Source organism: Balaenoptera acutorostrata, chromosome 11 (assembly GCF_949987535.1).
Source record: "Balaenoptera acutorostrata chromosome 11, mBalAcu1.1, whole genome shotgun sequence".
Taxonomy (NCBI): Eukaryota; Metazoa; Chordata; class Mammalia; order Artiodactyla; family Balaenopteridae; genus Balaenoptera; species Balaenoptera acutorostrata.
This window is the reverse complement of record NC_080074.1, coordinates 10,449,695-10,476,067: the sequence shown is the minus strand read 5'-3', so window position 1 is coordinate 10,476,067 and position 26,373 is coordinate 10,449,695. Positions and strand designations below refer to the sequence as shown.

Genomic DNA, 26,373 nt, shown 5'->3' with positions numbered 1-26,373 from the left:
GGAGGGGAGGGCTTCTGCCCCCAGGAGAGGTTGAACTAGGCGTCTTCTCAGATCCCTTCCATAGCCCCCGGGCGCCTGAAGACCCTGGATGGGGGATAAATGCCCCCTGAAGAAGGAAGTGACCCTTTCTGGAGGAGAAACTAGAAACTTTGCCCACTCTGCTCCACGCCCAGATCTCATGCCCAGCTGAGCGGAAGTCAGCCCTGAGCTGGCCCTTCTCTCAGGGAAGACCAGAGAGGGGACACGGGGCCCCAGAGGCCAGGGGACATAAGTCCCAGCAGCTTGCCGACTGATAATCCTCCTCTTCCCAGAGCCCCACAGGACGCTGCTCTAGGTCACCTCCTGGGCTGGCTGTGCCCCATGTCCCTCCCACACACACCCTGGGCTGCCGGGCCATGGCCCCCTCACACTGGGAACACCCGGATGCTTATGCCTCCCCCATGGGACCCGGGGCTCCTTGAGGTGGGGCGTGCACCTGACTCAGCCCTGCACGCCTAGCACCCAGCACAGGCCTGGCCCGAAGGCCTTGATGTCCCGGAGGGGAGGGTCCTCTCCTGGTGCCTTCAGATCTGCAGGAAGAGCTGGAGGGCATGGAACCCAACCCAGGCAGGGATCCCCAGTCAGGGATGTTGAGACAATTCCCGCCGGGCGGTAGATCGTTCTGAGGGGGACCCCCACATGCAGCATCATGCAGCCCAGACAGCTCCATAAAGGAGACATCGCTCGAGCCGAGACAAGGCCTACCCGGAAGTCCTTCCAGTAAGCAAAATGCCCTGTCACCTCTGGGAAGCTGTAGTGACAGCAAACTGCGTGGGTTGCCTGTGTCGCTGGGAAGTGCTGGGATGGGTGTCCTTGGGACTCCTAGCCCCAGCAGGCCCTCCAGTGGGCCATGTGACTTTGGGTCACCTCTCCCCCCAGGGCCTCCATTACCCTGTGGGTAAAATGAAGTGTGCAGACTAGGGCTCTGGCATTTGTGACTCGGTGGCTCCTCATTCCTGAGACCCTCGCTCCACCCACCCTCAGAATGCTTTTCCTTATTTCCAGCAGTTTTGAGGCCCTTCTGTGTCTGCCTTGCAGGGGCGTGGGGAGCAATGGTTGAGGCAACCGGTATAAAAATGCTCCCAACGCTGAGAGTGAAACCAGTTCTGTCCTCTGTGGCTGGGTGGGCATCACCCTAGCCCACCCCCCAGCCCTTCCTCCTTCCAGCCTCGGACCCCAACACCCCAGCCACCGACTGATAATCGGTCCCACCCCCCGAAGGGCCTATGGGCCCTCCCCTCCCCCATGACGTTCTCCGCAAAGCTCGGAGAACAAACTCAGCCCAATTTGAGGGCAGGTCTCAGCCCCAACCCGTCCTGCCTCAGCAGCCCAGGGTCTGCCCTCACTGTGCAGGATGGCCAGGGCCAGGATGCCCCCCGTGCTGGTCCCCGCCACCCAGTCAAAGAGGTCCTTGGTGGCGATGCCCGAGGCCTTCTCAATGGCGATGAGGAGCTGGATGATGACGAGGCCTTTCACGCCCCCTCCGTCCAGGCAGAGCAGGTGGTCGCGGCTGTGGTGGGAACAGCAGTGGGAGAGAAGAGGGTCCCATTACAGCCGGCACTTTGCATGCCGTGTCCCTGAGCACCTGCCCCATGGTAGCCGCTTGAGCACGTGGAGACCAAGCCCTGCGGAGCTTGTGTGCTACCGGGGCTTTGGGGAGGCGGCAGCAAAGTCAGTACAGGAATAAACACGGTACTTCAGGAGGCGAAAGGTGCAATAGAGAGAAAGATACAGGAAGGTGAGGGCAGCAGGGGGCAGGGAAGACCTCCCTGGCCATGTGCCGCCTCAGCAGACGCCTGGGTCTGCCTCCCCCACTTTGAACAGGGGCTCCCTAAGGCCACTTGGTTTTGGTCAGATCCAGATCCCCAGTCCCAGACCTGACCCGAAGCAGGTGCCTGATAAAAGTCTGTTTGAATTAAACAAGGCTGGGGGAAGGGCTGCTCTCCCACGGCCACAAGGAATGGGTGTCCAAGAAGGTCAGGCCCCTCCAGCCAGGTGGGAGCAGCACGGGGGAAGGACCGTCTGTGCGTCAGGAGCCATAAGGAGCTTCCACCAGCATGAACTCACTTAAATGCTCCAAACCCCTTCCAGGTGGACACTCCCTGTCACCCTGTGCATATCTGTGAGGACACGAAGCTCGGAGTCACACAGGTGGATCTGGACCAGGGTCTGTGGACTCCCGGGTCACACACTCTCCAACACATCCTGACCTGTCTCCCTACGGCCCGCCATGCCCAGCCCCTGCCCTGGGGAAGAAGGACTCTATCGTCGGTGCTCAGACCTGGAACCTTCCTTCCGGTCTCCTCCTCTTCTTTCTATCTCAGCTTAAATGTCACCACTGAGAGAAGCCTGCCCCATCGGGACCCTCCCACTCCTGCCCCACCCACTTCTGCGGTGCAGAGCCCTTCTCGCTTCCATCCGCAATTGCTTTTGGTCACTTTGGTCACTGTTTGCTGCCTTTCTTCCCCCGCTGAGGGCAGGGCCCGGCTCTGCGGGCGGGAGGCGTCCCACGGACACACAGCTGGTAGATGAAGGAGCCTGCGCGGCCCGCCTCCGGGGTCCCTCGTCTTTTCCTGGACAAGCTGCCCAGCCCTGCAGCAAGCCCAGAGCGTGGCAGAGGAGGCGGTGCTGTCGTCGGAGGCCTGCAGGACCCCTGGCCAGGGAGGCTGGAGCAAAGAGGCAAGAGGACTTTCTGAAGATGTGGGGCTGGCAATGGAGGGCAGGGCCGAGCTGTGTGGCTCACACACCTGCGTGGGGAGGTCCTTACACACCTGCGTGGGGAGGTCCTCACACACCTGCGTGGGGAGGTCCTCACACACCTGCGTGGGGAGGTCCTCACACACCTGCGTGGGGAGGTCCTCACAGGGGTATCCTGACTCTTGTCTCAGCCCCACCTCTAGGGAGGGTGCTCAGGCTTGTGCAGACTCCCCAGTCCTGCTGGAGAATCTGCCGCCTCCTTCCTCTTACTGGCGGGGACCTGTCAGTCCTCCCTCTGGTACCCTGCTCGGCCCCTGCGCAGGGGTGTGTGTGGGAGGGGGGCCGCAGTGGGAGGGAAGGGGGAGATGGCCAATAGGGCAGGTGCACCCTCAGGGCGCATGTCACGGGCTGGCCGAGGAGACGAGTGGGCTACAGCAAGGGGAAGCCGAGCCTTCTGACGAGGAGAGGCCCAGCCACCGATGTGGCTGCCGGGCCCTGGGAGCTGCTTCTGGGAGAAGAGAGCTTTCCCTGCAGGGGAGGGCACTAGGGGTGCAGCCAGGAGACAGCCTGCAGGAGCAGAAAGGGCATGGACTCGGAAGCCCTGGGCTGCGTCTGCTCTGACACTGACTCTGTGTGACCTTAAACAAGTCACTTAACCTCAAGTTCTGCATTTGCAAAACAAGGTTACTAACGCCTCCCTAGGAAGGCTGTTAGGAACACAGGATAGTAAAAAACAGAGAACAAATAAACCACCTCCAGCATTACAGGGAAGGGTGGAGAGAGCACAGCTGATAGGAAACACGTTTGTCCTGGTAACTCGCCGAGCTGGCGGGCACTGATTCTGACAACCACTATCACCAGGGACTGTCCTCAGGGACCGGGCTTGGGTTTCTTCTCTTTGTGCCCATCACCCCAGCCTGCCGCCTAGAATGGGCCTGGGTATACGGCAGATGCTTGGGGAACCAACCCACCCCCTAGCTCTTGGAGGGAGGCAGGGTAAGGAGTGGGTAGAATCAGAGGGAAGCAGCCTCAGCGTCAAGGCAGCTGAGGGCTCTCTCCAGAGGAGAGCTGGGCCATCTCCCCGGACAATCCATGACAGGGTCGGGGAGAGAAGGGACAGGGCCGCAGCCAGCTCCACCGTGTGGCTCGGAGCCGGCATGGTGATTGATGGAGAAGCAGGCCCAGCCTCCCTGAAGACTCAGTCTCTTTGCTGTGAACTACAGAGAGCGCGAGCTAGCTTGCAGAGCCAGATACAGACCAGAAAAAGTCCCATGCCTGCTGCATGGCACCCAGCAGAGGCCGTGCCCATGAGCCTGCCCCCGACACTTACGTCCGCTTCTCGTCCCTCATGGAGCTCAGGACGAAGGCCGGCTTCCGGGCCCGGGAGATGTGCATGAGGTCCTGCAGTTCTGTGAGGCACAGGGCAGGGCGGGCTGGGGCCAGGCACGTGCCGCTCCCCGCCACCCCATGGGTCCTGAGGGCAAATCTGGAGCTGTGCCCTTACCCCGCTGTCCCTAGCCAGAGCATCCACCTCCCACCCCCTGGAAGGGCTCTTCATCCCAGGATACAGCAGGGCCAGAGGCCACAGGCCCCTCAGGGAGCGATGGGCTGGAATGCAGAGGGGAGCCCACTGCTCTGGGAACGGCGCCCCACCCTGCCCGGCCAGCTCCCGATTTTCCTGTGTCTTCCTCCCACAGCCCCGAAGCACAAGCACCCCCGACGTGCCCTGTGTGTGCGGTTCACAAAGCGTTTCTTCATGCACGGGAGCCGGTGCTGCTGACAGTCACCGTCACAGAATCATTACCCCCAGTTTACAGATGAGACTCAAAGAGGTTATACAACTCGTCCAAGGTCATTTAGACAAAAGGACAGAGTTAGGACATTCCTCGGGGTTTAACTCCATGAAGGAATGGAGATATCCCGACCACTTTCCAGATGCCTCGTGCCCTGATCCCAGGTCTGGAAACTTCCTCAGCGGCCTCAGATCGGATGCACCCACCCATAGCATCCATGTTTTCCCCTGTGCCCAAGGCCCATCCCACGCCCACCAAATGGATTAGCTGCCCTCCTGACAAGCAGCCCGGCCCCAGGTCGCCTGGCCCAGCAGTGTCACGTCATCCCGATTCTGACGGGCCCTTCCCACAGCTGTGCACGGAGTCTAGAAGCAGCAAAGCAGGATGGCAGGCTGCCAGGCAGTGTGTCTCCCCCTCACCAGGGCAAGGGGCCTGAGTGGACAAGATAAGTGGGAGACTGGCCAGGAGAGGTGTGGACAGAGCACCAGGGAGAGGGATGTGCAGCTGAGAAAAAGGAGCAGAGGGGACTACAGCTGCAGCTAACTTGGGGCACAGCGGGCTCTGCGGCCCCTCTAGGCCCAGGGCATTACCCATCTGACGCCGCGCCCCAGGCCCACCATCCAGCCTGGCTTGGGTGGCTGATTGCCTGTAAAATTGAGAGACAACGATGGGGGGCAGGTCCTGGGTGGGGAGGGGCAGGGGGAGGAGAGAGGCGGAGCCAGAAGGACTAACTGTGGCTGCCGGCTCTGCCTGTCCTGAGCTCCAGGGTTGGCCGGGCTATCCTGGCTGAAGATGCTGGTGTCTGATTCGCCAAGAGTTAAAAAAAAAAAAAAAGCGCCAGCTTGCCAAGGATCGGTCTCTGACTGCCCTGTTCAGGAAACCCCACTCCCAAACAATCCAGGGCCCTGGGTGGGCCAGCCCACAGGAAGCCCAGAGAAGGTCTCCGCCTCCTCAGGGGCTGTCTCCACGGACACCAAGGATGCACGGGGCAGATGCCGGTTGCCTGGCCAGTAGGTCACCAAAGGGGCCGGAAGAGGAGCACACAGGCCCCAGGCCTGACAGAGATTCAGCAGCGTGGCCGAAATGCTCCTGGTCACAGCCAGAGGGCCAAGGGCTCTGAGCCACCACCAGCACTCCTCACTGCCCACCCAAGCTCCCAGGGCACAGAGAGGCCAAGAAAGTACCCACCTCATGGGTGTCCAGGGCACCCTCTCGGGGGAAATGGACCGCGGGCAGCCTCTGGGCGCTATGGGTTGCTGGCTGCCCCCGAGGCTGGCAAATGCTGCCCATCCTCCTTCACTTCCTTCAACAACTTCTCCCCTGGGGCCCCGTTTCTTTCCCACAGGGACTGCTCTGACCCAAGGGCCTGGGAGCCAGGTAGAGAGGAGGGGAGCTGCCTACCTAGGTTGTTGAAGCTGATCGCTGGGGGCTGCGATCTTTCCGGGGAGGAGGAGGAGTGCGTTGCTGCGGAGCACTGCTCCGCCGAGACCGCTGGGATGCGTGGGGAGCGGTAGTCGGCCCCCACGGTTCTCAGCAGGGTTAGGAGCGCCTTCCTGGTGACGACTTGTCGTGTTTGGGGAGGGGGAGATCGCACAGGATCAGAAACTGTCGACGTGCAAGTGAGAGGTCCCTCCCTTCCCCACATGGTCCCCTCTCCCAGGCCACCTGGGTATGTGGGGGGTCGGGGGTGCCCCAGAGCCCCGATCCCACCCTGACAGGGCGTGCTGACTCTAGTCTGTTACTTCCAAAGCAGCTGCCTGGGGCTGGGGCGGGTCCTGGGAGTCGGACTTGGAACATGGAAGGAGGAGGTCGGTGTTGCCTGGCCCGAGTATGTGAGGAACCCCCGCTTTCCCTTCTACACCAGCCAAGAAAGCAGGACTCCCACCTCCACGTTCAGCAATTCTTGAGGCTTTCAGAGCGCAACAGGAATGAACAAGCCAGTGGGCATTTACTCCCATCTAACGGATGGGATAACTGAAAACGCACATGCACGCACATGCACACACGCTTGCTTGCAAACGCTATCAGGTACACACCCACAGCAACCTCCACAGTTCCCTGGAACCTTCCAGAGGGCGCCAGCCTTCTGGTGAGGAGGATCTGCTCTTTCCAGCCCTGAAGCCAAGGCTCACTGAGCCAGCACGCAGCACAGGCATGGTGCCTGTGTGCACGAGGGGTGCACACGTGTCATGAAGCACATGCCTGGGTGCACCGGGGGTAACACGTGTCATGCAGCACATGCATCGGCTAGTGCTGTTCTTGCAAGTGGTTGCGTCAGTGAATTCCCCAAGAGTGGGGAAGAGGGCTGCTGTTGCTGCCTACCCCGCCCCCCCCCACCCCCCAGAGTCCTGGCACCCTGAGGCAGGATGGTGGCCGCACAGAAGAGGACACTGCCTTGGCAAGCCCCCTGGGGCCCCCATCTAGTGGTCAGGGGCCCTGTTCTTGGGGAAAGGAAACTTCCCCTCTGGGCCTCCCAGTGCTCCTAGCCCCTCTGCGCAGGGAGCAACTGGGGGCCGGTATGGACAGGACGTGGGCAGCTGATGGCTGGGACTTCCCTCCTCCCCAGTCCCTGCACCCCGCACCCACTCCTGCCCAACTCTGGTCCCACAGTGTAGAGCACATACGTTTGCTATGCTTGGAGGCTATGAAGGCAGGAGTTTCTCCAAAGTCATTCGGGATGTCCACCTCTGCCCCAAACACAATGAGGGCCTTGATCATCTCCATGTTGTCTTTCTGTTGGTGATGGAATGAGGGGGAAATATGCAACAGCTCAGGGAAGTGCAGACAGAAAGGATCCCAGCCTCTTCCCCTCCAATCCATCAACTGCGCGGGCCTCTCACCAGCATGGAGAGAGACACTGGAACCCTTCTGACTCCCACCCGCAGTCAATCCCATATTGCAGTCTACAGTTTGAAGGCCACTGCCCTGACAAACAGGCTTACAAGTATCCCCAGGTGAGAATTTAATAACCCAGGTAGAAAATGGAAGTGATTCACCCAGCCCCCAGCCCCGCCAGCTCCTTCTCTAAAGAAGCAAAACATCTATGACCCCTGACCCAGGAGCCGTGGGGCCACTGAAGGGTCAGCCGCTGGTCGCTGGCAGGACTAACAGGAGAGGGTAAGTGAGGAAAGGCCCCCATCGAGTCCAGGGCCCCGGTTCTGAGGGGGAAACCGAGCACATATCCTCCCTGACGGCAGCCCCTTCCCCAGAGAATGCACAGTGAACGTCTGGAGGCTGGGCAGCGGGGCCGGGCTGGGCGTGGTTTCCCAGCACAAACCAACAGACCGGCTGCCAGGAGACCTGAGCGCTGGGCTTGTCACCTCCCTCTCTCAGGGCCTGATTTCCTTGCCTAGAGAATGAAGAGGTGTGTCTAGAAAGCCGTTTTCCAAACTGCTGTTCATGCACCATTAGGACGTATATGGGCGCAGGTAAACGTGTGTTTTAACCATTAGTTATATATTTCTTCTTTGGTTACCTTTTATTTGTGGCACTGGTTTACCACCTATGGTGGTAATATAACAGTTCCTTCAAAATAAATTTAAGTAAGCTTAAAAGCAAGCCAAATTAAAGCAATGATTAAGTACATAGTTGTAAAAGTGGTTCGTGAATCCGCCAAAAACTGCACACATGGTATGCAGGTGACCGGAGTATGGAAGCAATGGCCTATGTCAGCAGTTCTCTAAGTAAGAACTGTGGACCCCTATGAATATGGAGACCCTTTAGAGGGTTCAAGAGGTTAGAACCATATTCATGAAAATATCAAGGTGTTGTTTGCATGTGCACTGTGTTAACTTTTGCACCGATGGTGTAAAAACAACTGTGGATAAAACTGCTGGTGCCTTAGCATGAAGCAAGGCAGTGGCACCAAACTAACAGTCATCATGCTTTTCTCCTCTGCCACGCACTCATCGTAAAAAGTAAATTCATTCATTAAAAAGCCAGCTTCACTTAAGAAGGCCCTTGATGAAGCAGTAAGAAATGTTAATCTTATTAAGTTTCTACACTGGTGTATTCGGTGTCATAAAATGCACAGTATGCACAAGGCACTTCTGTGGCATAACCACGTACGATGGTTGTCTCGGGAAAAGCACTGTGTGACTGTTTCAGCTGCAAGCAGAATGAGCTGCTGTTTTTGCAAGAGAAACTGTTTTTAGTCGAGAAAACAACTGGCAGACAAACTACAATTGCTCAGCGTTGGGTATCTAGGAGGTATTTTCTCAAAAATGAATGCGGTGAGCCTATCACTTCAAGAAAAACAGCTGGCAGTATTTTGTGCCAGTGATAGAACTCAAGCTTTCAAACAAGAACTGGAATTCTAGAACACTGCTCTATGCCATGATGGGCTTGACAGCTTCCCCAAATTTAAAGACTTTTCTGATGAAATTGTGGTGATATTTACAACTGTGGGGTTTTGAGACTGTATAACAAAATGGGTCAATATTTGGTAGCTAGTCATACTCAGCAAACCAATATTTTCCAAGGATGACACGAAGTCGTGCAGGGGTAAAAGATCCAGGCAAAGTGCAAAAGATGCCAATGGTTTTCACTGTAACAGAGAGTGAAAAGTCCGAGGAAATGATTTCAGAGTGTCCACTGCAACCAACTTGTCAGAAACTACCCCTTGTCAAGTTTTGGTGCAATATGAAAGAATATCCAGGGGGAATTCCCTGGCGGTCCGGTGGTTAGGACTCCACGCTTTCACTGCTGGGGCCCAGGTTCAATCCCTGGTTGGGGAACTAAGATTCAATCCCTGGTTGGGGAACTAAGGTCTCGAGAGCCACGCAGCATGGCCAAAAAAAAAAAAAAGAAAAAAGAAAAAGAAAAAGAAAAAAGAAAGAAAGAAAGAAAGAAAGAAAGAAAGAAAGAAAGAAAGAAAGAAAGAAAGAATCTCCCCAATTATCTGCAAAGGTACAACTACATCTTTTCCAACTATGTACATATCTATGTGACGCCAGAGTTTCTTCATATTTTTAACATATGCAACAACATACTGAATAAATGTAGCAGAAGATAGGAAAATCCATGCCTTCTCTGGAGCCAGGCATTAAAAAGATTCACAAAAATGTAAAATGATGCCAACTCTTTTCAATTATTTTTTGTTTTGGAAAATAAAGTCGATCTTCCATAAAAATGTTACTTATGTTAGCATGGGCTTGGTAAATTATTGTTATTTTTAAATGAGTTAATAAGTATCTTGAAAATCCCTCACTTCTAATTTCTAATATGGTAAATATGGATAGATAACATTCAAATAAAGTCTGTGAGATTCTCAATAATTTTGAAAAGCATAAAAGGATCAAACAGACCAAAAAGTTTAAGAACTGTTCAACTACATAATTCAAAGGGCCCATTCAGTGCTAAAAATGTCCACAGTTTTATTTATAGTTTCAGTCTCTTGGGCAACATCCCCTCTACAATTATGACCTTTGGTATATAACAGGATGTCTTTGACTTTGTCCTAAATCTCCTTCTTTTAGAGTTCCAGGGGAATCTCCTATTCTATCACTCCGAGACATGTTGAACAGAATTATGGGTACATATGGTTTGCTACAGTTATATATACACACACACACACACACACATACACACACGTCTGTAACAAATAACACTCCCTCCCCTGCATTTAGTATGTTCATGCTGTAGTTGTCTAACCAGACTGTAGGGGCTTTAAGGGCAGGAACTGTGCTCTCTAATAAACCAGCAAAGGTGACCAGCACCTACCATGGGCCACCAAGATGTGTAAGCAGGCCCGGCTTTCCAGGAGCTTGGCGTCTACCAGGGAGATAAGGGCAACATGCAGATGAATAGTTTTCCCTGATGATGCAGGGAAGGAGAACGAACGTCTCGGGGATGCTTACTCCGTGCCAGGTCTTACATGTGCTGCTTAGACATCCCCCATAGAGTTACTGGGTGTCTATCACTGAATCCACTCAACCACTCTGTCAGGTGGGTACCAACACCTCCATTCTCCAGATGAGGAAGTCAAGGCTGTCAGAGGTGATGTGAGTTGCCCAAGGCCACGGTCAGTAGCCAGAGCTGTATTTTCCCCTCTCACAGCATCCAGATGTCACATGGGGGCATGGGAATGAGAGGTCCTGGAGCGCAGAGGAAGGGGCTGTTATTCTGGGCTCAGAGTGGGGCATGCCCCAGCCCTGCTGGTCACCTGCACCCCTGCCGAGTAGGCAGTAAGCCCGGGCTCACCGACATGGCCAAGTGCAGCGGCGTGTTGCCGTGCTCGCCCCGGGCTTCGGCGTTGGCCCCGTGCGTCAGCAGCACCATGACGCAGTCGAAGCGGTTGCGCATGACGGCCACGTGCAGGGCTGTGTTCCCCACGGAGCTGGTGCTGTTCACGTCGCAGCCCCGTTTCAGCAGCAGGCGGGCCATCTGCGGAGACAGGGTCCCGGCCCGAGTCAGCGGGGTGCTCAGAGTGGCTGCGGCCTGTGCACCTGGTGGCACCTGGGCAGGGCCACTTCCCTCAGGTCTCAGGCCCCTGGAAAGTTCCAGCAATGGGAGGAGCCAAGGTGGCAGGCCCCAGTTATGGGGGTGGCCCCAGACCTTGCCTCCCACACCGGCCGCACCTCAGGAACTAGGGGACAAAAAGCTGAAGCTGTGGTGACTTTCTCAAAGGGCTTCAGGGTCCTTTCCTGGAGCTCACAGGACCCCATCCCTCCCTGCAAAGGTTCCTCTGGGCCCTGCCCCAGAACTGCCCCACTCCTCTGGGCCCTGCCCCAGAACTGCCCCACTCCCTGCCACCTTTGCCCATGCAAAGGTATGACCCCATCTGGGCCTTGGCAACGCACACCCCTGCTCACCCAACAGCCCCGGAGAGCCTGGACTTTGGACCCTGACAGACCTGAGCCCAAAGCTCAGCCCCACTTCATCCCCATTGTCTGAGCTTGGAAGGGTCACTGCACCCCTGTGCACCTCAGTTTTCTCTGCTGTGAAAATGGGAATGCAAGTTCCCACCTCACAGAGTGTGCTGACAAGGAACATGAAAGCATACAGGAGGGCCTGACTTGGTGTCTAGCTCCTGGTGTGAAGGTATCCACAGTGGTTGTCAGTCTCTTCCCTCCTGGCCTGTCACATTTACGAGTATCCCATCATCTTTGAGGGCATCCAGTGCACTGATAGCTGTGCTTCCTGGAGATAAGTGATCAGAGACCTCCATCCTCCCAGGGGGTCAGAGCTTAGCTCAGGGGGAGGCCTCAGAGGAGATGCTGGCCAGGCTCTCTATAGACGGAGCTAGAGCCACCATCATCATCATCAGCATCATCACCACCCATCACCTTCTATTTGCGAGGTGCTTGACAATTTAGGAAGAATTTTCTCACGCGCTGCTTTGCTGACTTCACGATACCTCCACAGGTAGGCCATAGATCCCCAATTCACACATGAGGAAACCGCAGAGGGGACACTCACCTGCAATGCCAGGACATCATCCCTCCTTGGGCTTATTTCCTGGGCCCCCAAGTGCCACCCTCAGAGACCTCTCAGGAACCTCCTTCCTATAGGTAGCTAAGGAACAAAGGGCTCTGGGACCCTCCCCCTGCCCCGGCTCACCCTCAGACCTGCCTACCTCTGCGTTCTTGGCCCAGTGGAGGGGGCTGGCTCCGTAGCGAGGGTCTTTGCTGTGGATCTGGCTGCTGTCCATGCTGACAATCATTTCAGCACACCTGGGGAGAGAGAAGCCACATGGGAGTGAGGAAGGCCGGCGGGGGCAGCCTGACACTGGAAGAGGCCACGACTCAAAGCTTCATCTACTGGTGAGGGAGAGCTCCTGCAAATACAGTAGCAACAAAACCAACCAGCATGCATATGGTGATACGGCAACGGTATCCTGAGCCCCTCAAGGCACAGCTCAAGCCCCCTCCTCCAGGAAGCCTTCCTTGATGACTTCGGTCAGCAATGATCACTCTCACTGGTGCTGGCTGCAGAGTCAGACAGGCTCGAGGTTAAGCCCCAGCTTCCCACTGGTGACTTCTGGAAAGTGGCTGGGCCTGTCTGCAACATGGGTGCCTGTGACTGGCACACGGCCGCCCTCTATCCTCCCCTGCCTCCCAAACGGCTGGTGTTGCAAGTAGTGACTGCGTCCTGTGGGAGGCAGTAGGCGGGGTGAAGTGCAGTTGCTTTCCACTCCTAGATCGATAACCAAAAGAACTGAAAGCAGGGGCTCAAGAAGATATTTGCATGCCAGTGTTTACTGCAGCATTACCCACAATAGCCAAAAGATGGAAACAACCTAAGTCTCCATGGACATATGAATGGATAAGCAGAATGTGGTATATACAGTGGAGTAATTCTGCCTTAAAAGGGAAGGACGTTTTGATACAGGCTACGACACAAACGAACCTTGAAGACGTGATGCTAAGTCAAAGTGGGGTCCTGGGCCCAACCCAGCTCTCTGTGAAGCTCGGCTGAGCCGATACCAACAGCAGAGGGGCCCCCAGATCAGGGCTGGGATGGAACCAGTCCCAGTAACCCTAACACTTGTGATTCTTGGAGCATGAATGCGCGGGCTGCCACGTGGTGACAGAGAGATGTGCCCCCTTGGGGCCCTGAGAGGAGCGTGGCTGTGTGCAGAGCACACCCGAGGTAAGAGACGACTCGTGCTGCCTCATCTGCAACGACCCACACGGGAGGCCTGGGATGTGGTCGCAGGTGTCTGAGGAGGGAGCAACCTGGGCCACACCGGGATCTTGGAAGTAACCTGGACCAAGAAGGTGACTGAAGCCAGTAGGGTGGCTGGAGCCAAGCTGGAGCGGGGCCACCGTGCCAGCCCTTGGGTGTGGGAGAGCATCACTCATCACGTGTGTCCATTCAGGTTGCAACCTGCAACTCAGTAACTGGGGGTGACTGGGGGTGGGAGCGCTGGGATTGTCTCCAACCATTTGGTCAAGTCTTCCCGAAAGTTCTAGTTCATCTTGGCCGTACGATGAAGAATCAAGGAAAGGAGGGTTTGTCCAAGCTTGGACCAGACCTTCAAGGGGACATCAATGCCCTCCAGGGGCCAAAAGGTGGGTGCAGACCCCAGAGGAAGGAAAACCCTGAGGGAGGGTGAGCGTGCCTGCCCCCCACCCGAGGGCAGCCCCTCTGAGCTCTTTTCTTGCTGTCCGTCTACCACATGGCTCTGGAAAGTACTGGGCGACTTCTGTATCCCCTGTCCCGAGCTTTCTCTCATCCACCTCTGTAAGGCACAGTGCCTGGGACTGAGGGACCACCTGACTCATTCATTCATTCTAGTTACTGTATCTGCTGCATAGTATTTTGGGATAGTCATCTCTTTTATCCCTCCTACATCCACACACACACACACACACACACACACGTGCCCACACTGCACATGGAGAAGAATTATCCTGAGACCAGGTTTCCCAGGGCTGGGAGAAAGGAAGAAATGAGTGGTCTAGAGCTCCCCAAGACATGGGCCTGGCACCTGAGTCCCAGCAGTGCCACCCCCCAGGAAGGAGGGATGCATCAGGCAGATGGGGCCCTGGGCCACCTTGCTAAGCATTCCTAGGCTTCGAGTTGGGCACAGAAGCTGCACCAGCACAGCAGCCATGAAGGGGCTGTTCAGATCAGATGTGGTGGGATTGGATGGAAGAGGATCCAGGTCACATGGGCCCTTCCAAGCCTTAGGGTTGCATGAGATTCTAGCACTGGGGCATCACCTGGGGCAGCGGGAAAGGGGGAACCCCAGGGAAGTTTAAGATTGTTTTTCTCCAGTTTGGTAGAGGGAGGCTCACGGTCAGAAATTAAGGTGCATGACTGAGCAACTTACAAAGTTCTATTCTCTGCACAGCAGAGTTCATGGACCGAGATTCACACTCCCACACATTTATCAAATACTTTCTTTGTACCAGGGCAGCCCTTGGCACCAGGATCTGACACGCATCTAATGAGCCTGTGGAGGCCACTGCTCGCCTGGGCAGGAGGACTGGCCACGCAGACGGGAGGGCCCTCGGACCACGTGGGGCAGGGCAGGCTCTTACCCCTTCTGGGAGAACTTCATGGCCATGTGGATGGGGTAGCCGCTGGGCCCCATGATGTTGCAGCGAGCGTTGCACAGCAGCAGCACACGGACCATCTCCTGCTTCCCCAGCTGGCAGGCCAGGTGCAGCGGGGTCAGCCCTTGGTTATTCACCTGGTTCAGGCCAGCCGATGCATTCTTCCCTAGGAGCTGACAGCAAGACCTCAGGGTGGGCAGGAGCCAAACACAGCGAGGCCCCTGGCCTGTCCCTCTGCTAACATCCACCGCTGTGGCCATCCCTCTCTGGGGCCTCAGGGGAAGGGAAGCTGGACTCCACGAGAACACTGACAAGAACTTCAAGAGAAGCAACCAAGAAAGGAGGCTTTGGGGAGAGAAAGAAGCTGACTGTGCCAGTATTGGCTGGGGCGCTGGTCTGGCCTGACTGTGGCGTGTATGAAAAATTTCTCAATCAGGAAATGTAAAAGAGGTTGTATCTAGGATGGGCACTGGGGGTCTGGGTGGGAATGAGACTTGCTTTCCATTGCATACCCTTCTGTCCTGCCTGAATTTTTCAGCTACGTGTAGGTATTATTTTTTAATTAAACAAAACAAAACACCAGTATTAATAAAACAGCCATGGGGATTTTACTTCCTCGACTGTGGTTGAAAGCTGTTTCCCTGAGGTTAATTATGACCCCTGTGTACCCCTGTGACCGGCTGGGTCTGTGGACAGGCTAGGGACACAGCAGGTGCTGGCCGAGGTGCTGGCATCCAGGCCCGATTCAAGGGCCAGCCCCACCGCTCACAGCTCTGTGGCACCCCTCCCCGGGCACATAACTTCGCTGAACCTCAGTCTCTTTGGCGAGGAGAAGAAGATAATGGCCTCCACCCACAGAGGGTATCTTGAGAATTAACTAGAACACATATAACACTGAGTACAGGGTCAGGCACGGGACCAGTGGTAAAGGACAGCTATTGATAAGAGTGAGTGCCCGCCCTCTGAATCGAGGCAGGTTCTACGTGGTGCTGTGCTGAGCACACAGTGGGGTCTCAGTAAGGGCAGAGTTCAACAGTGGGTATAGAATTCCCTTCCCTGACAGCACTAATCATAAGACAGGAATCCATATTTTCTGGAATAATGGGGTCCCATTCTGATGCCAAGGCAGAGAGAAAGATATAACCTTTAGAAGAATCTTCTAATTCTAGGCAATAAAATACTGCCCAGTATTCTGTCTTTTCTATCTGATATATAAGGTAGCCTTTTCATCATCTGATCTACTTGCCTACAATTTTTATTTTTTATTTTTCTGCCCAGCTGATCAAAAATTTAACAGAAGGAGTGCCTTTGGTGCAAATGCCTACAGGAGCCAGATGGAGTTTTGTTTGTTTTGAGTTACTGTAAAAAGTTAAGCTCAGGTCCTGCTGGACCACGGGCGCCTCCAGGGAGGGGCTGAAATTCACCCGGCCCAGGGGCCCAGCCTACGGTGAGTGCTCAGGAGAAGCTGAATTAAACTGACTGACGGGACTAGACCTTGAGCTCAGTTTGCTGGGTTGGAGGACTTTCCCAGGGTTGTAGGAGCAAAGTGGCCGAGGATGTGTCTCCTTGACAAGCACGGGGAGGCAAGTGCCGGGTGGGGCTACACCCTCCATGAAAGGGCTCAGGCCTCAAGGATCAAGGTGGGGACAGTGAGAGGCCCGGAGGGACACCTGAGCCCAGAGGCCCAAAGACAGCTGCGGCCGTGGTAAGGTGTGGCCAGAATCAGTCGCCCTGTCTCCACCCTGCTCACCTGCAGCACCTGGGAATTGTCACTCTGGACAGCGTAATGGAAGGCGGTCTCTCCGTTGTTGTCGGTGACGTCCATCTGGGCGTGGCAGTACTGCACCAGCTCCACCAGGATCTCCCAGTCGCCCTTGCGGCAGGCCAGGTGCAGGGGAGTGCAACCCTCCTCATTCTCCCTGCTGTTGGCGCAGCTGCAGGGGAGGGCCGGGGAGGTGAGGGGTGTGGCGCGAGGTGGGCGGGGCACTGAGAAAGCCAAGTGCAGACGCAGGGCAGGTGGGCGAGGAGCCCAAGAGCATTCGTGCCCCACTCAAGCTGGCTGGTTCAAACTCAGGGCTGAGTCACAATTTACTTGTAACTGATGTGATCTGTATCAGTTTTTAGTTCAGTTTGCACACCTGTATGAGGGATGTGCCCTAGGGCCATACCAGCCTGAAGTGGGCAGTGGGGTGGCATAGAAAGAATCGCAGAAGGCAGAAATCTCACCAACCTTGGGCAATTCACTTAACTTTTCTAGCCTTCAATATCCTTATCTACAAAAAAATAAAAATAATACCTGCCACGCCTGCCCTAGGAAATCGAAAGAACTATTGTGAGATCAAACACCATGATGTCCAAGATCATGCCGGTAAACTGTAAAAGGCAGTGAAGATTTTTGAGCTTTGGGACCGGGAGCTGAACCAAACTGTCTGAAGCAGAGAACTGGAGGTGTGGCTACCTCAGGGCAGGATGGTGAGCTCGAGTCCTCCGGCTGGCACGGGGCCCTCGCCAGGGGCATGTTGGCCAAACAGACATACGAGATTAAGTGTTCCAGCTTCCAAAAGGGCAACCAGGCCTTTGGAAGGAGACACCAAGGATCTGAAGCCTCTTCAGCCCTCTTCAGCTGAGTGACCTTGCACAAGTCACATAACCTCTCACTGGGATGACACTACTTCATGGGCATGTTGAGAGGATTCAAGTTCATGGTGGGTATAAAACTGCTACCAGCGGCCTGGCACCTGGCAGGCACTCCAGAAATGTTACACTGTTCCTTCTGACTTTAGTCGGCATTCCCCTGCTCTAACCCAGAGGCAATGCTGCCCTTTTTGAGGTCAAACGTTCTGGGCAACCTTTGAGTTTACGGAGGGGAACTGAGGCTGGACTGAGACTCCCCATCCACACCCAGCATCCCCAGGGTCCTGCCCTCCTGCCCCACCTGGCCAAGTCCCCCGCCCACCTGATGATGCGGCTGTGGTGGAAGCACTCTCGGATCCCCAACTCCACCGCCAGGTGGGCCACCGACCAGCTGGGGTGGTTGCGGATGAGGTCGGTCAGCTGCTGCAGGACCTCAACGTGAAGGATGTGGTTGGAGCTCTCGTAGAAGGGCGGCAACTGGGAAGAATACTGCTGGAAGTTCACCAGGGCATCGGCCTCTGTCTCCAGCTGGAAGAGTCTGAGGAGCCAGGGCAGAGGAGGAAGACACAGAAATGAGCCGGGAGGGACCCTTGGCCCATGCCCTTGATGGAATCTGAAGACTTGGGTCCCTGCCAACAGGTCCCTGCCTGCTTCCAGCTGTGGACTGACCTGCTCCCGCTGGACTCCCAACCCTCACCACACACACACACACACACACACACACACATAACACACACACACACACATACATAAACCTAAATGGAGTCGGGGCTTTCTTTTCATTTGAAAAGATTTCCTTTCCTTTCTTTCTTTTTTAAAAGATATCATCACATATATTTCCACAAGCATTGCTGCAAATCCATGGTCCAGCATGAAAGCAAAACTCCCCAGGCACATGAAGAGATAAGAAAACATGAAAAATGGGACTTCCTTGGTGGTCCAGTGGTTAAGAATCCGCCTTCCAATGCAGGGGACGCGGGTTCGATCACTGGTCGAGGAACTAAGATCCCACGTGCCACAGGGCAACTAAGCCCGTGCACCGCAACTACTGAGCCTGCATGCCACAACTAGACAGATTGTGCACTGGAACTACTGAGCCCCCATGCTCTGGAGACTGCACACCACAACTAGAGAGAAGCCAGCGTGCCACAACTAGAGAGAAGCCCGCACACCACAACGAAGAGCCCGTGTGCCGCAATGGAAGATCACACATGCCGCAACTAAGACCCAGTGCGGCCAAAAATAAATAAATAAATAAATATTTTTAAAAAAGAAGATATGAAAGAAAACCAAGAGAAACAATATACAAGAGAAACAGATCTATAACTGGGGGTCTACAAATACTGAAGTTACCTGACACAGACTTTAAAATAACTATGACAATATTAGGATAAAATAGAAGATTTACAATTTTGGCAAAACACTTTAAACTATATAAAAAAAAAAAAGAACCAAGTGGATATTGCAGAATTTAAAGATACAACTGCCAAAATTAAGAGCTCAGTGGTTAGGTATAATAGCAGATTGGACAATGCTGAATAGAAAATTAGTGAAAAGGAAGATAGGTAAGAAAAAAGTAAACAGAATAAAGCATGGAGAGACAAAAGCTTGGAAAATACAGGAAACTAGATAAAAGACATAGAATATATAATGAAAAGATCTAACATACATATAAGTGGAGATACAAAAACAGAACAGAAAAAGAATTGTACAGAAGCCATATTTGAAGAGTTAATGACTATGAACTTTCCAAAATTGATGGAAAACATTATTCCATTAATTTAAAATATTCTATAAATCCTCCTCTACCCTTCCCCGCCACCAAATCCACACTTACAACTTACATTCCTCCCATTGAGCCACTGAGCAGTGGGAATTTATGTGTCTTTACCCTTTAATCTGGCTTTGTAACTGCTTTACCAAAAGAATATGGCAGAAGTGATGCCGTCCTAGTTTCTAGAGCAAGGATTTAAGAGACTGGAAGCCTCTATCTCTTTTTTCTTGGGACCCGGCCATCATACCACAGGGAAGCTGAAGCACCATGGAGATGACTCTTGGCCCTGGACCCTTAACCCTGGATGAACTCCCAGCCAACAGCCAGCACCAACTTGCCAGTTGTGAGTCATCTTATAAGTGAATCGTGCAGTCAAGCCACCCCAGCTAATACTACGTAGAATCAAACTGAGCCTTTCCCACTAAGCTCTGCTCAAATTGCAGATTTGTGGGATAAATAATTGATATTGTTTTAAGCCACTAAATTTTGGGAGAGTTTGTTGCATAGCAATAATTGAGAATGACACATATTGGTCAACATATTGTAACGCAGCAAAAACTGACACATGTGCCATGTAACAACTGCTGAAAACAAAATGCAAAGAGAAAACATTAAAAATAACAAAGAGAAAAAAAATTTTCAGAGGGCAACCATCAGACTCAACAATGCAGCTCAACAATGGAAGCCAGAGATAATGAGATGACATCCTTAAAGAGCTAAAAGAAAATAAATGCCATTGAGAATTCTACACCCAGAAAAAAAAAAACTTCAAGTATGACGTTGAAATTAAAATATTTCACTAGTCAAACAAACAAATGCACCAGAGAGACAGACTGACTGACTGTGACATTAGCAGACCCAAATAAAAGGAAACACAAAAGGATTTTCTTCTGGTAGAAGAAAGTTGATCCTAGATGGATGGTCAAAGGTGCAGGAAAAAAATTAAGCACCATGAAAATGGTAAATATGTGAGTGAATCTAAATAAATATTGACAGTATAATGTCTTGTTGGGTTTAAAATAAAAATATTAATAAAAAACAATACATGGCATAGAAGTCTGGAGTGGGATAAATGGAGTTAAAGGGTTCTAAGCCCCTTGTATTGTTCTGGAAGAGGCCAAAGTACCAATTATACTTCAGTAAGGCCAAGGATGTGTGTTACAATCTCTAGGGTTCTATCAAGAACTGTGAAGGGTACCATACGACCCAGCAATCCCACTACTGGGCATATACTCTGAGAAAACCATAATTCAAAAAGAGTCATGTACCAAAATGTTCATTGCAGCTCTATTTACAATAGCCAGGACATGGAAGCAACCTAAGCGTCCATCAACAGATGAATGGATAAAGAAGATGTGGCACATATATACAATGGAATAATACTCAGCCATAAAAAGAAACGAAATTGAGTTATTTGTAGTGAGGTGGATGGACCTAGAGTCTGTCATACAGAGTGAAGTAAGTCAGAAAGAGAAAAACAAATACCGTATGCTAACACATATATATGGAATCTAAGAAAAAAAAAATGGTCATGAAGCACCTAGGGGCAAGACGGGAATAAAGACAGACCTACTAGAGAATGGACTCGAGGATATGGGGAGGGGGAAGGGTAAGCTGTGACAAAGTGAGAGAGTGGCATGGACATATATACACTACCAAACGTAAAACAGATAGCTAGTGGGAAGCAGCCGCATAGCACAGGGAGATCAGCTCGGTGCTTTGTGACCACCTAGAGGGGTGGGATAGGGAGGGTGGGAGGGAGGGAGACGCAAGAGGGAAGAGATACGGGAACATATGTATATGTATAACTGATTCACTTTGTTATAAAGCAGAAACTAACACACCATTGTAAAGCAATTATACTCCAATAAAGATGTTAAATAAATAAATAAATAAATAAATAAATAAATAAATAAAAGAACTGTGAAGGGTTTCAGATTTTACCCTACTTGCAAACTAACAAGTTAGCCTGACACAGTTTCATGGATGCTGGCAGAAGACACAAGGTTCCTGGATCAAAGACAAAGGGCAATTTATTACTCACAGCAATAGCATTTGTGCCAGAGTATCAGCATTTGTGCCTATTCCCTGGGATCCATTTCCCAGAGGGTGACATGAAGAGGGTCAGGTGACACCTGCTCATGTTGCATTAGAAGACAGAAACCCTGAGTGTAGGGAACTTGAATCTGTTATAATCGTCAATGAGAAAATCTGTCTAAGCTTTGCTCTGGAAGAAAATATTATCTTTATTATATAGAAGAGTAAGCAAACCTACCCTTTGCTGGAAAGAAAGACCCTACCTCTATCTTCCAAGGCTGTCCACAATACAAACATCCTTGTAAAGACAGTATGGAAAAAAAGTAGTCAGAGTCTCTGCTTGTAAGATGTACAGAAACACAAGAGACCCAAGGAGAACTACCTCCCAAAAGCTATCATTAAAAGATAATAATAGAGTATAAATTTCCAAGCTAAAAGAGGTGGAAAAATGGAATAATAAGGAAACATTCAATCATGAATTGCAAAAGCATCATGCCAAGGGAAAAAACTCTGATTCATAAGACTACATGCTGTATGATTAAAAGATAAAACTATAGGGATAGAAAGTAGATCAGAGTTGGGGCTTCCTTGGTGGCAAAGTGGTTGGGAATCCGCCTGCCAATGCAGGGGACACGGGTTCGAGCCCTGGTCTGGGAAGATCCCACATGCTGTGGAGCAACTAAGCCCGTGCGCCACAACTACCGAGCCTGTGCTCTGGAGCCTGTGAGCCACAACTACTGAGGCCCACGTGCCTAGAGCCCGTGCTCTGCAAGAAAAGAAGCCACCGCAACTAAGAGTAGCATCCACTCGCCACAACTAGAGAAGGCCTGTGCGCAGCAATGAAGACACAACACAGCCAAAAATAAAAATAAATAAAATAAATAAATTTATTTTTTTAAAAAAAGTAGATCAGTGTTTGCTAAGGGCTGTGGTGGGTGCAGAGGCATTATTACAAAGGAGCATGGAGGAAATCTGGGGGATAACAAAAAAGCTGTGCATCTGGATTGTGGTGATGGTTACATGAGTGTGTACCTTTATCAAAATCCACTGAATGACACACTTAAAATTGGTAAATTTTATTTTTTGTAAATTGCATCTCAATAAAGCTAAAACAAAACAAAACAAAAACCAAAAAATAAAAAGAAGACAAGAAAGAAAGGAATAAAGAAAAGAAAATACGTGGAAGAATAACAAAAAAAAAGCAAACAGTAAGACAGTAGATTTAAACCCAGATATATCAGAATTACATGAAGTATAAATAGACTAAATGTTCCAAATAAATATAAGAAATAACAGACTGGATAACAGGGAAAAGAAAAGACAACTACATATTCTTTACAAGATTAAAGTTATAAGGAAATATATAAATACTAACCAAGAGAAACCTGGTGAAGCTATATTAATATCAGAAAAAGTAAAGCTTAAGGTAAAAAGCATTGCTGGACACAAAGAGGGATAATTCGAAATGATAACAGTTTCAATTCACTATGAAAATATGATAATTATGTATCTAATAATAAAGCTCCAAAATAAAGTCAAACTTGACAGAATTAGAGAACTAGACAAATCCACAGTCACACTGATAGATTTTAACATACTCTACTAGTTTCTTACACAACAAGCAGACCAAAAAAAAAAAAAAAATCCCTATTGGATATAGAACAATTAATAAACTTGACCTAACAGACATATATAAAGCACTATTCCCATCAAGTACAGAATACACATTCTTCTGAAACACACACAAAATTATAAATATTGGACCCATACTGGGCCATAAAGCAAATCTAAACAAATTTCAAAGACCTGAAAATACTTAGACTATGTTCTCCAACCATGATGCAATTAAGCTAGAAGTCGATAACAAAAAGATAATGAAAAATTTCCCATATGTTTACAAATTAACCAAGATACATACAAATTATCTACAGTTCAAACAAGAAGTCATGGTAAAATTTAGGAACTATCTTGACTCGATGACAATGCAAATATTACATATCAAATTTGTGAGACGAACTTCCACTTCTGGCTATGACAGAGGAGTTTGTACCAGACTAGCCTTCCTGGTGAAAACAAATATAAAGGCAGGATTAAATTCAAACAAATATTTGAAGGTTCTAGAGAGAACCAAATGCAGGCAAGGCATAGCAGGCCAGGATTTTAGAGAAAAGGGAAGCACACTGAGGTATGCCCCACATTTTTACTCAGGGAACTGAGGTAAGCCCCACATTTTTATTCAGTTTAAAAAAAAAGAATAAAGGTAAAATATAGTCATTTTTAGAGATAGAAAAACAGAGAATTCACTGTCAGCAGGCTTGCACTAAGAGAATTAAGCAGAAAGAAAACTATCTCCGATGGAAGCAACATAATGCAGGAAAGAATAAAGAACACTGGAAAAGGTATTATGTGGACAAATCTAAATTGACTGTGTTTTGGGTTTTTTTTTTTTTGGCCGTGCCACACGGCTTGTGGGATCTTAGTTCCCTGACCAGGGATTGAACCTGGGCCCTCAGCAGTGAAAGCATGGAGTCCTATCCAGTGGACGGCCAGGGAATTCCCTGAATTGACTGTTTCTAAGAACAATAAAAATGTTTGGGGGTATACAGATAGAAATATTTACATATATATTTAATTAAAATGAAAATACATCACGAAAAGTTGATGAGATGGATAAATGGAATTGAAATATTCAAAGGTTTCTGCATTGTCAGGGAAGTGTCAAAGTACCAATTTAAGGTAGACTGTGGGACTTCCCTGGTGGTCCAAGGCTAAGACTCTGCGTTCCCAGTGCAGGGGACCTGGGTTCCATCCCTGGTCAGGGAACTAGATCCCACATGCTGCAACTAAGAGTTCACATGCCGCAGCTAAAGATCCCTCGTGCCGCAACTAAAAAAAAAAAAAAAAAAGATCCCACACGTGGCAACGAAGATCCCACATGCTGCAACCAAGACCCAAAGCAGCCAAATAAATAAATAGATAAAATAAACATATTTTTTAAAAAGGTAGACTGTAATAAGTCAAGGATGCATTTTGCAATTTTTAACTACTTAAACATTAATAAAACAGCTAATGGACAGGGGAAATGGCATTAGTACACATACAGCAGCATTTGGCTTAAACACAGTCAAAAGTTGGTTCTTTGAAAAGACTTTAAAAAATCAATAAACCCCTAACAAAACTCAATGAGAAATACAGAAAACACGAAGTACCATCTTTTCAGATTCTTCAGATGTTAAAAAGAAAAAAAGAGGACATTATGAACAACTTTATGCCAATGAATCTGACATTTCTTGAAAACCCAACATACCAAAACTGACACAAGAAGATGGAGAAAATCTGGTAGCCCTGTATCTGTTAAAGAATTGAATACATATTGAAAAGCTTCACACAAAGGAAACTCCAGGCTTAGATGGCTTCATCCATGAATTCTTCCAGACATTTAAGAAAGTAGTAACATCAATCTTAAACAATTTTCAGAAAATAGGAGAAGGATTACTTCTCAACTTTTTTTATGCAGCCAGCTAAAGCTGACACCAAAACCTGATAAGAATGTTTTTTAAAAAGAAAATTACAGGATAATATCTCTCATAAATATAGTGCCGAAAATCCTAAACAAATATTTGATTTAACCTAGCAATATACAAAAGGGATGCTACATCATGACAAGGAGAGATTTATTCCCAGAACATATGGCTGCATTAACGTTTCAAAACCAACCAATCACCCAATCGATGTATATAATTCACCACGCTGACAAAATAAAGGAGAAACTAACAAGCTAATAAATGCAAAACTCAATTGTTTCAGTATGAGCATTTGATAATATACAACACCTATTCATGAATTTTTAAAAAAGAAAGCTCTTAGAAAACTGAGACTAAAAAGGAATATCCTTAATGCAACAGAGGGTATCTGCAAAAAACTTAGAACAAATTATCATGCTTAATGGTATGATGTTGAAACTTTCCCTTTTGAGACAGGAATGAGATGAGGATGCTTGCTTCACCATTTTACTCGTCATTCTTGCCAGTGCAGTACGGCAAGAAAAATAAATGAGAAGTATAAGGATTGGAAAGGAAGAAGCAAAAACTGTCATTATGTTCATGATGATATGATTATGTTCTCAGAAAATCCAAAAAGTCCTACAGATAAATTATTAGAACTAATAAATGAGTTTAGCAAGGTTGCTGAACACAAGATGAATATACAAAAGATCAACTGCCTGGCTATATACAACAACAAACAGGTAGAAAATTAAATATTAAAAAGTATCATTTATTATAACATCAAAACATGTCAAACACTAGGAATAAATCTAACAAAATATGTCCAAAACTAATGTGCAGAAAACTACAAAGAATTATTGAGAGAAATTAAAGAAAAGCTAAATAAGTGGGAGGGTATTTCAGGTTTATAGTCTGGAAGACTAGACAGTATTAAGTTGTCAGTTCTTACCAAACTGATCTATAGAGTCAGTGCAATACCAATCTTAAATCTCAAGAGCAGGGCTTCCCTGGTGGCGCAGTGGTTAAGAATCCGCCTGCTAATTCAGGGGACACGGGTTCGAGCCCTGGTCCGGGAAGATCCCACATGCCGCGGAGCAACTAAGCCCGTGCGCCACAACTACTGAGCCTGCACTCTAGAGCCCACGAGCCACAACTACTGAGCCCATGCGCCTAGAGCCCGTGCTCCGCAACAAGAGAAGCCACCGCGACGAGAAGCCCGCGCACCGCAAGGAAGGGTAGCCCCCGCTCGCTGCAACTAGAGAAAGCCCACGCGCAGCAACAAAGACCCAATGCAGCCAAATAAATAAATAAATAAGTAAATAAAAAGATACATGCACCCCAATGTTCATGGCAACGTTATTTACAATTGCTAAGATATGGAAGCAACCTAAGCATCCATCAACAGATGAATGGATGAAGAAGATGTGGTACATACATACAATGGAATACTGACTCAGACCCAGGCCCTGTCCTTCCAGAGCTCTGTGGTCTGGTGGGGGAGACAGATGTGCAAACAGACATGTGGCAACCCGTGGCAAGAGGGGCGGACAAAGGTACAGACACTGCTGAGGGAGAACAGAGGGGTGAGCACAGGCTCACAGAGCAGGGACACATGAGTCGCAGGCCAAGGAGTGCGGGAAGAGCATTCTTAGCAGATGGAAAAACAAGGGCAAAGAAAACGTGTAAAGAGTGAAGGTCTGTCCAGGGAACATGAGTCTGACACAAGCCCATGTACCCCACATTTATCCCACTGAATGCCGGGTCCTGATCCACCTTTTCTGGCTACTGCCTGAGCCCCTGGAGGGCAGAGACCTGCCGCTGGTGGAGATGGGCTGTGGGCTGGATAAACAGTGAACGGGCAAACCTTAGGGTGTGTGTCTAGGCAAAGT

At 50.2% G+C, this 26,373-nt stretch overlaps 1 protein-coding gene across 6 annotated transcripts in view; it reads right to left on the bottom strand.

Annotated features, from left to right (window-relative positions):
- PLA2G6 (phospholipase A2 group VI) overlaps positions 1-26,373 on the bottom strand; it is a 51,462-nt gene that overhangs the window by 14,448 nt on the left and 10,641 nt on the right. For 5 of the 6 annotated variants that reach the window (XM_057557408.1, XM_057557407.1, XM_007189039.3 and 2 more), the window contains 9 exons: positions 17,490-17,705; positions 16,284-16,467; positions 14,519-14,706; positions 12,106-12,202; positions 10,731-10,913; positions 7,154-7,262; positions 5,931-6,092; positions 4,067-4,145; positions 1,386-1,549 (listed from right to left, as the gene is read on the bottom strand). In XM_057557408.1, coding sequence (XP_057413391.1) covers positions 1,386-1,549; positions 4,067-4,145; positions 5,931-6,092; positions 7,154-7,262; positions 10,731-10,913; positions 12,106-12,202; positions 14,519-14,706; positions 16,284-16,467; positions 17,490-17,705 — 1,382 coding nt within the window. The remainder of the gene's footprint in view (positions 1-1,385; positions 1,550-4,066; positions 4,146-5,930; positions 6,093-7,153; positions 7,263-10,730; positions 10,914-12,105; positions 12,203-14,518; positions 14,707-16,283; positions 16,468-17,489; positions 17,706-26,373) is intronic. The other variant, XM_057557411.1, reaches the window with a different exon arrangement.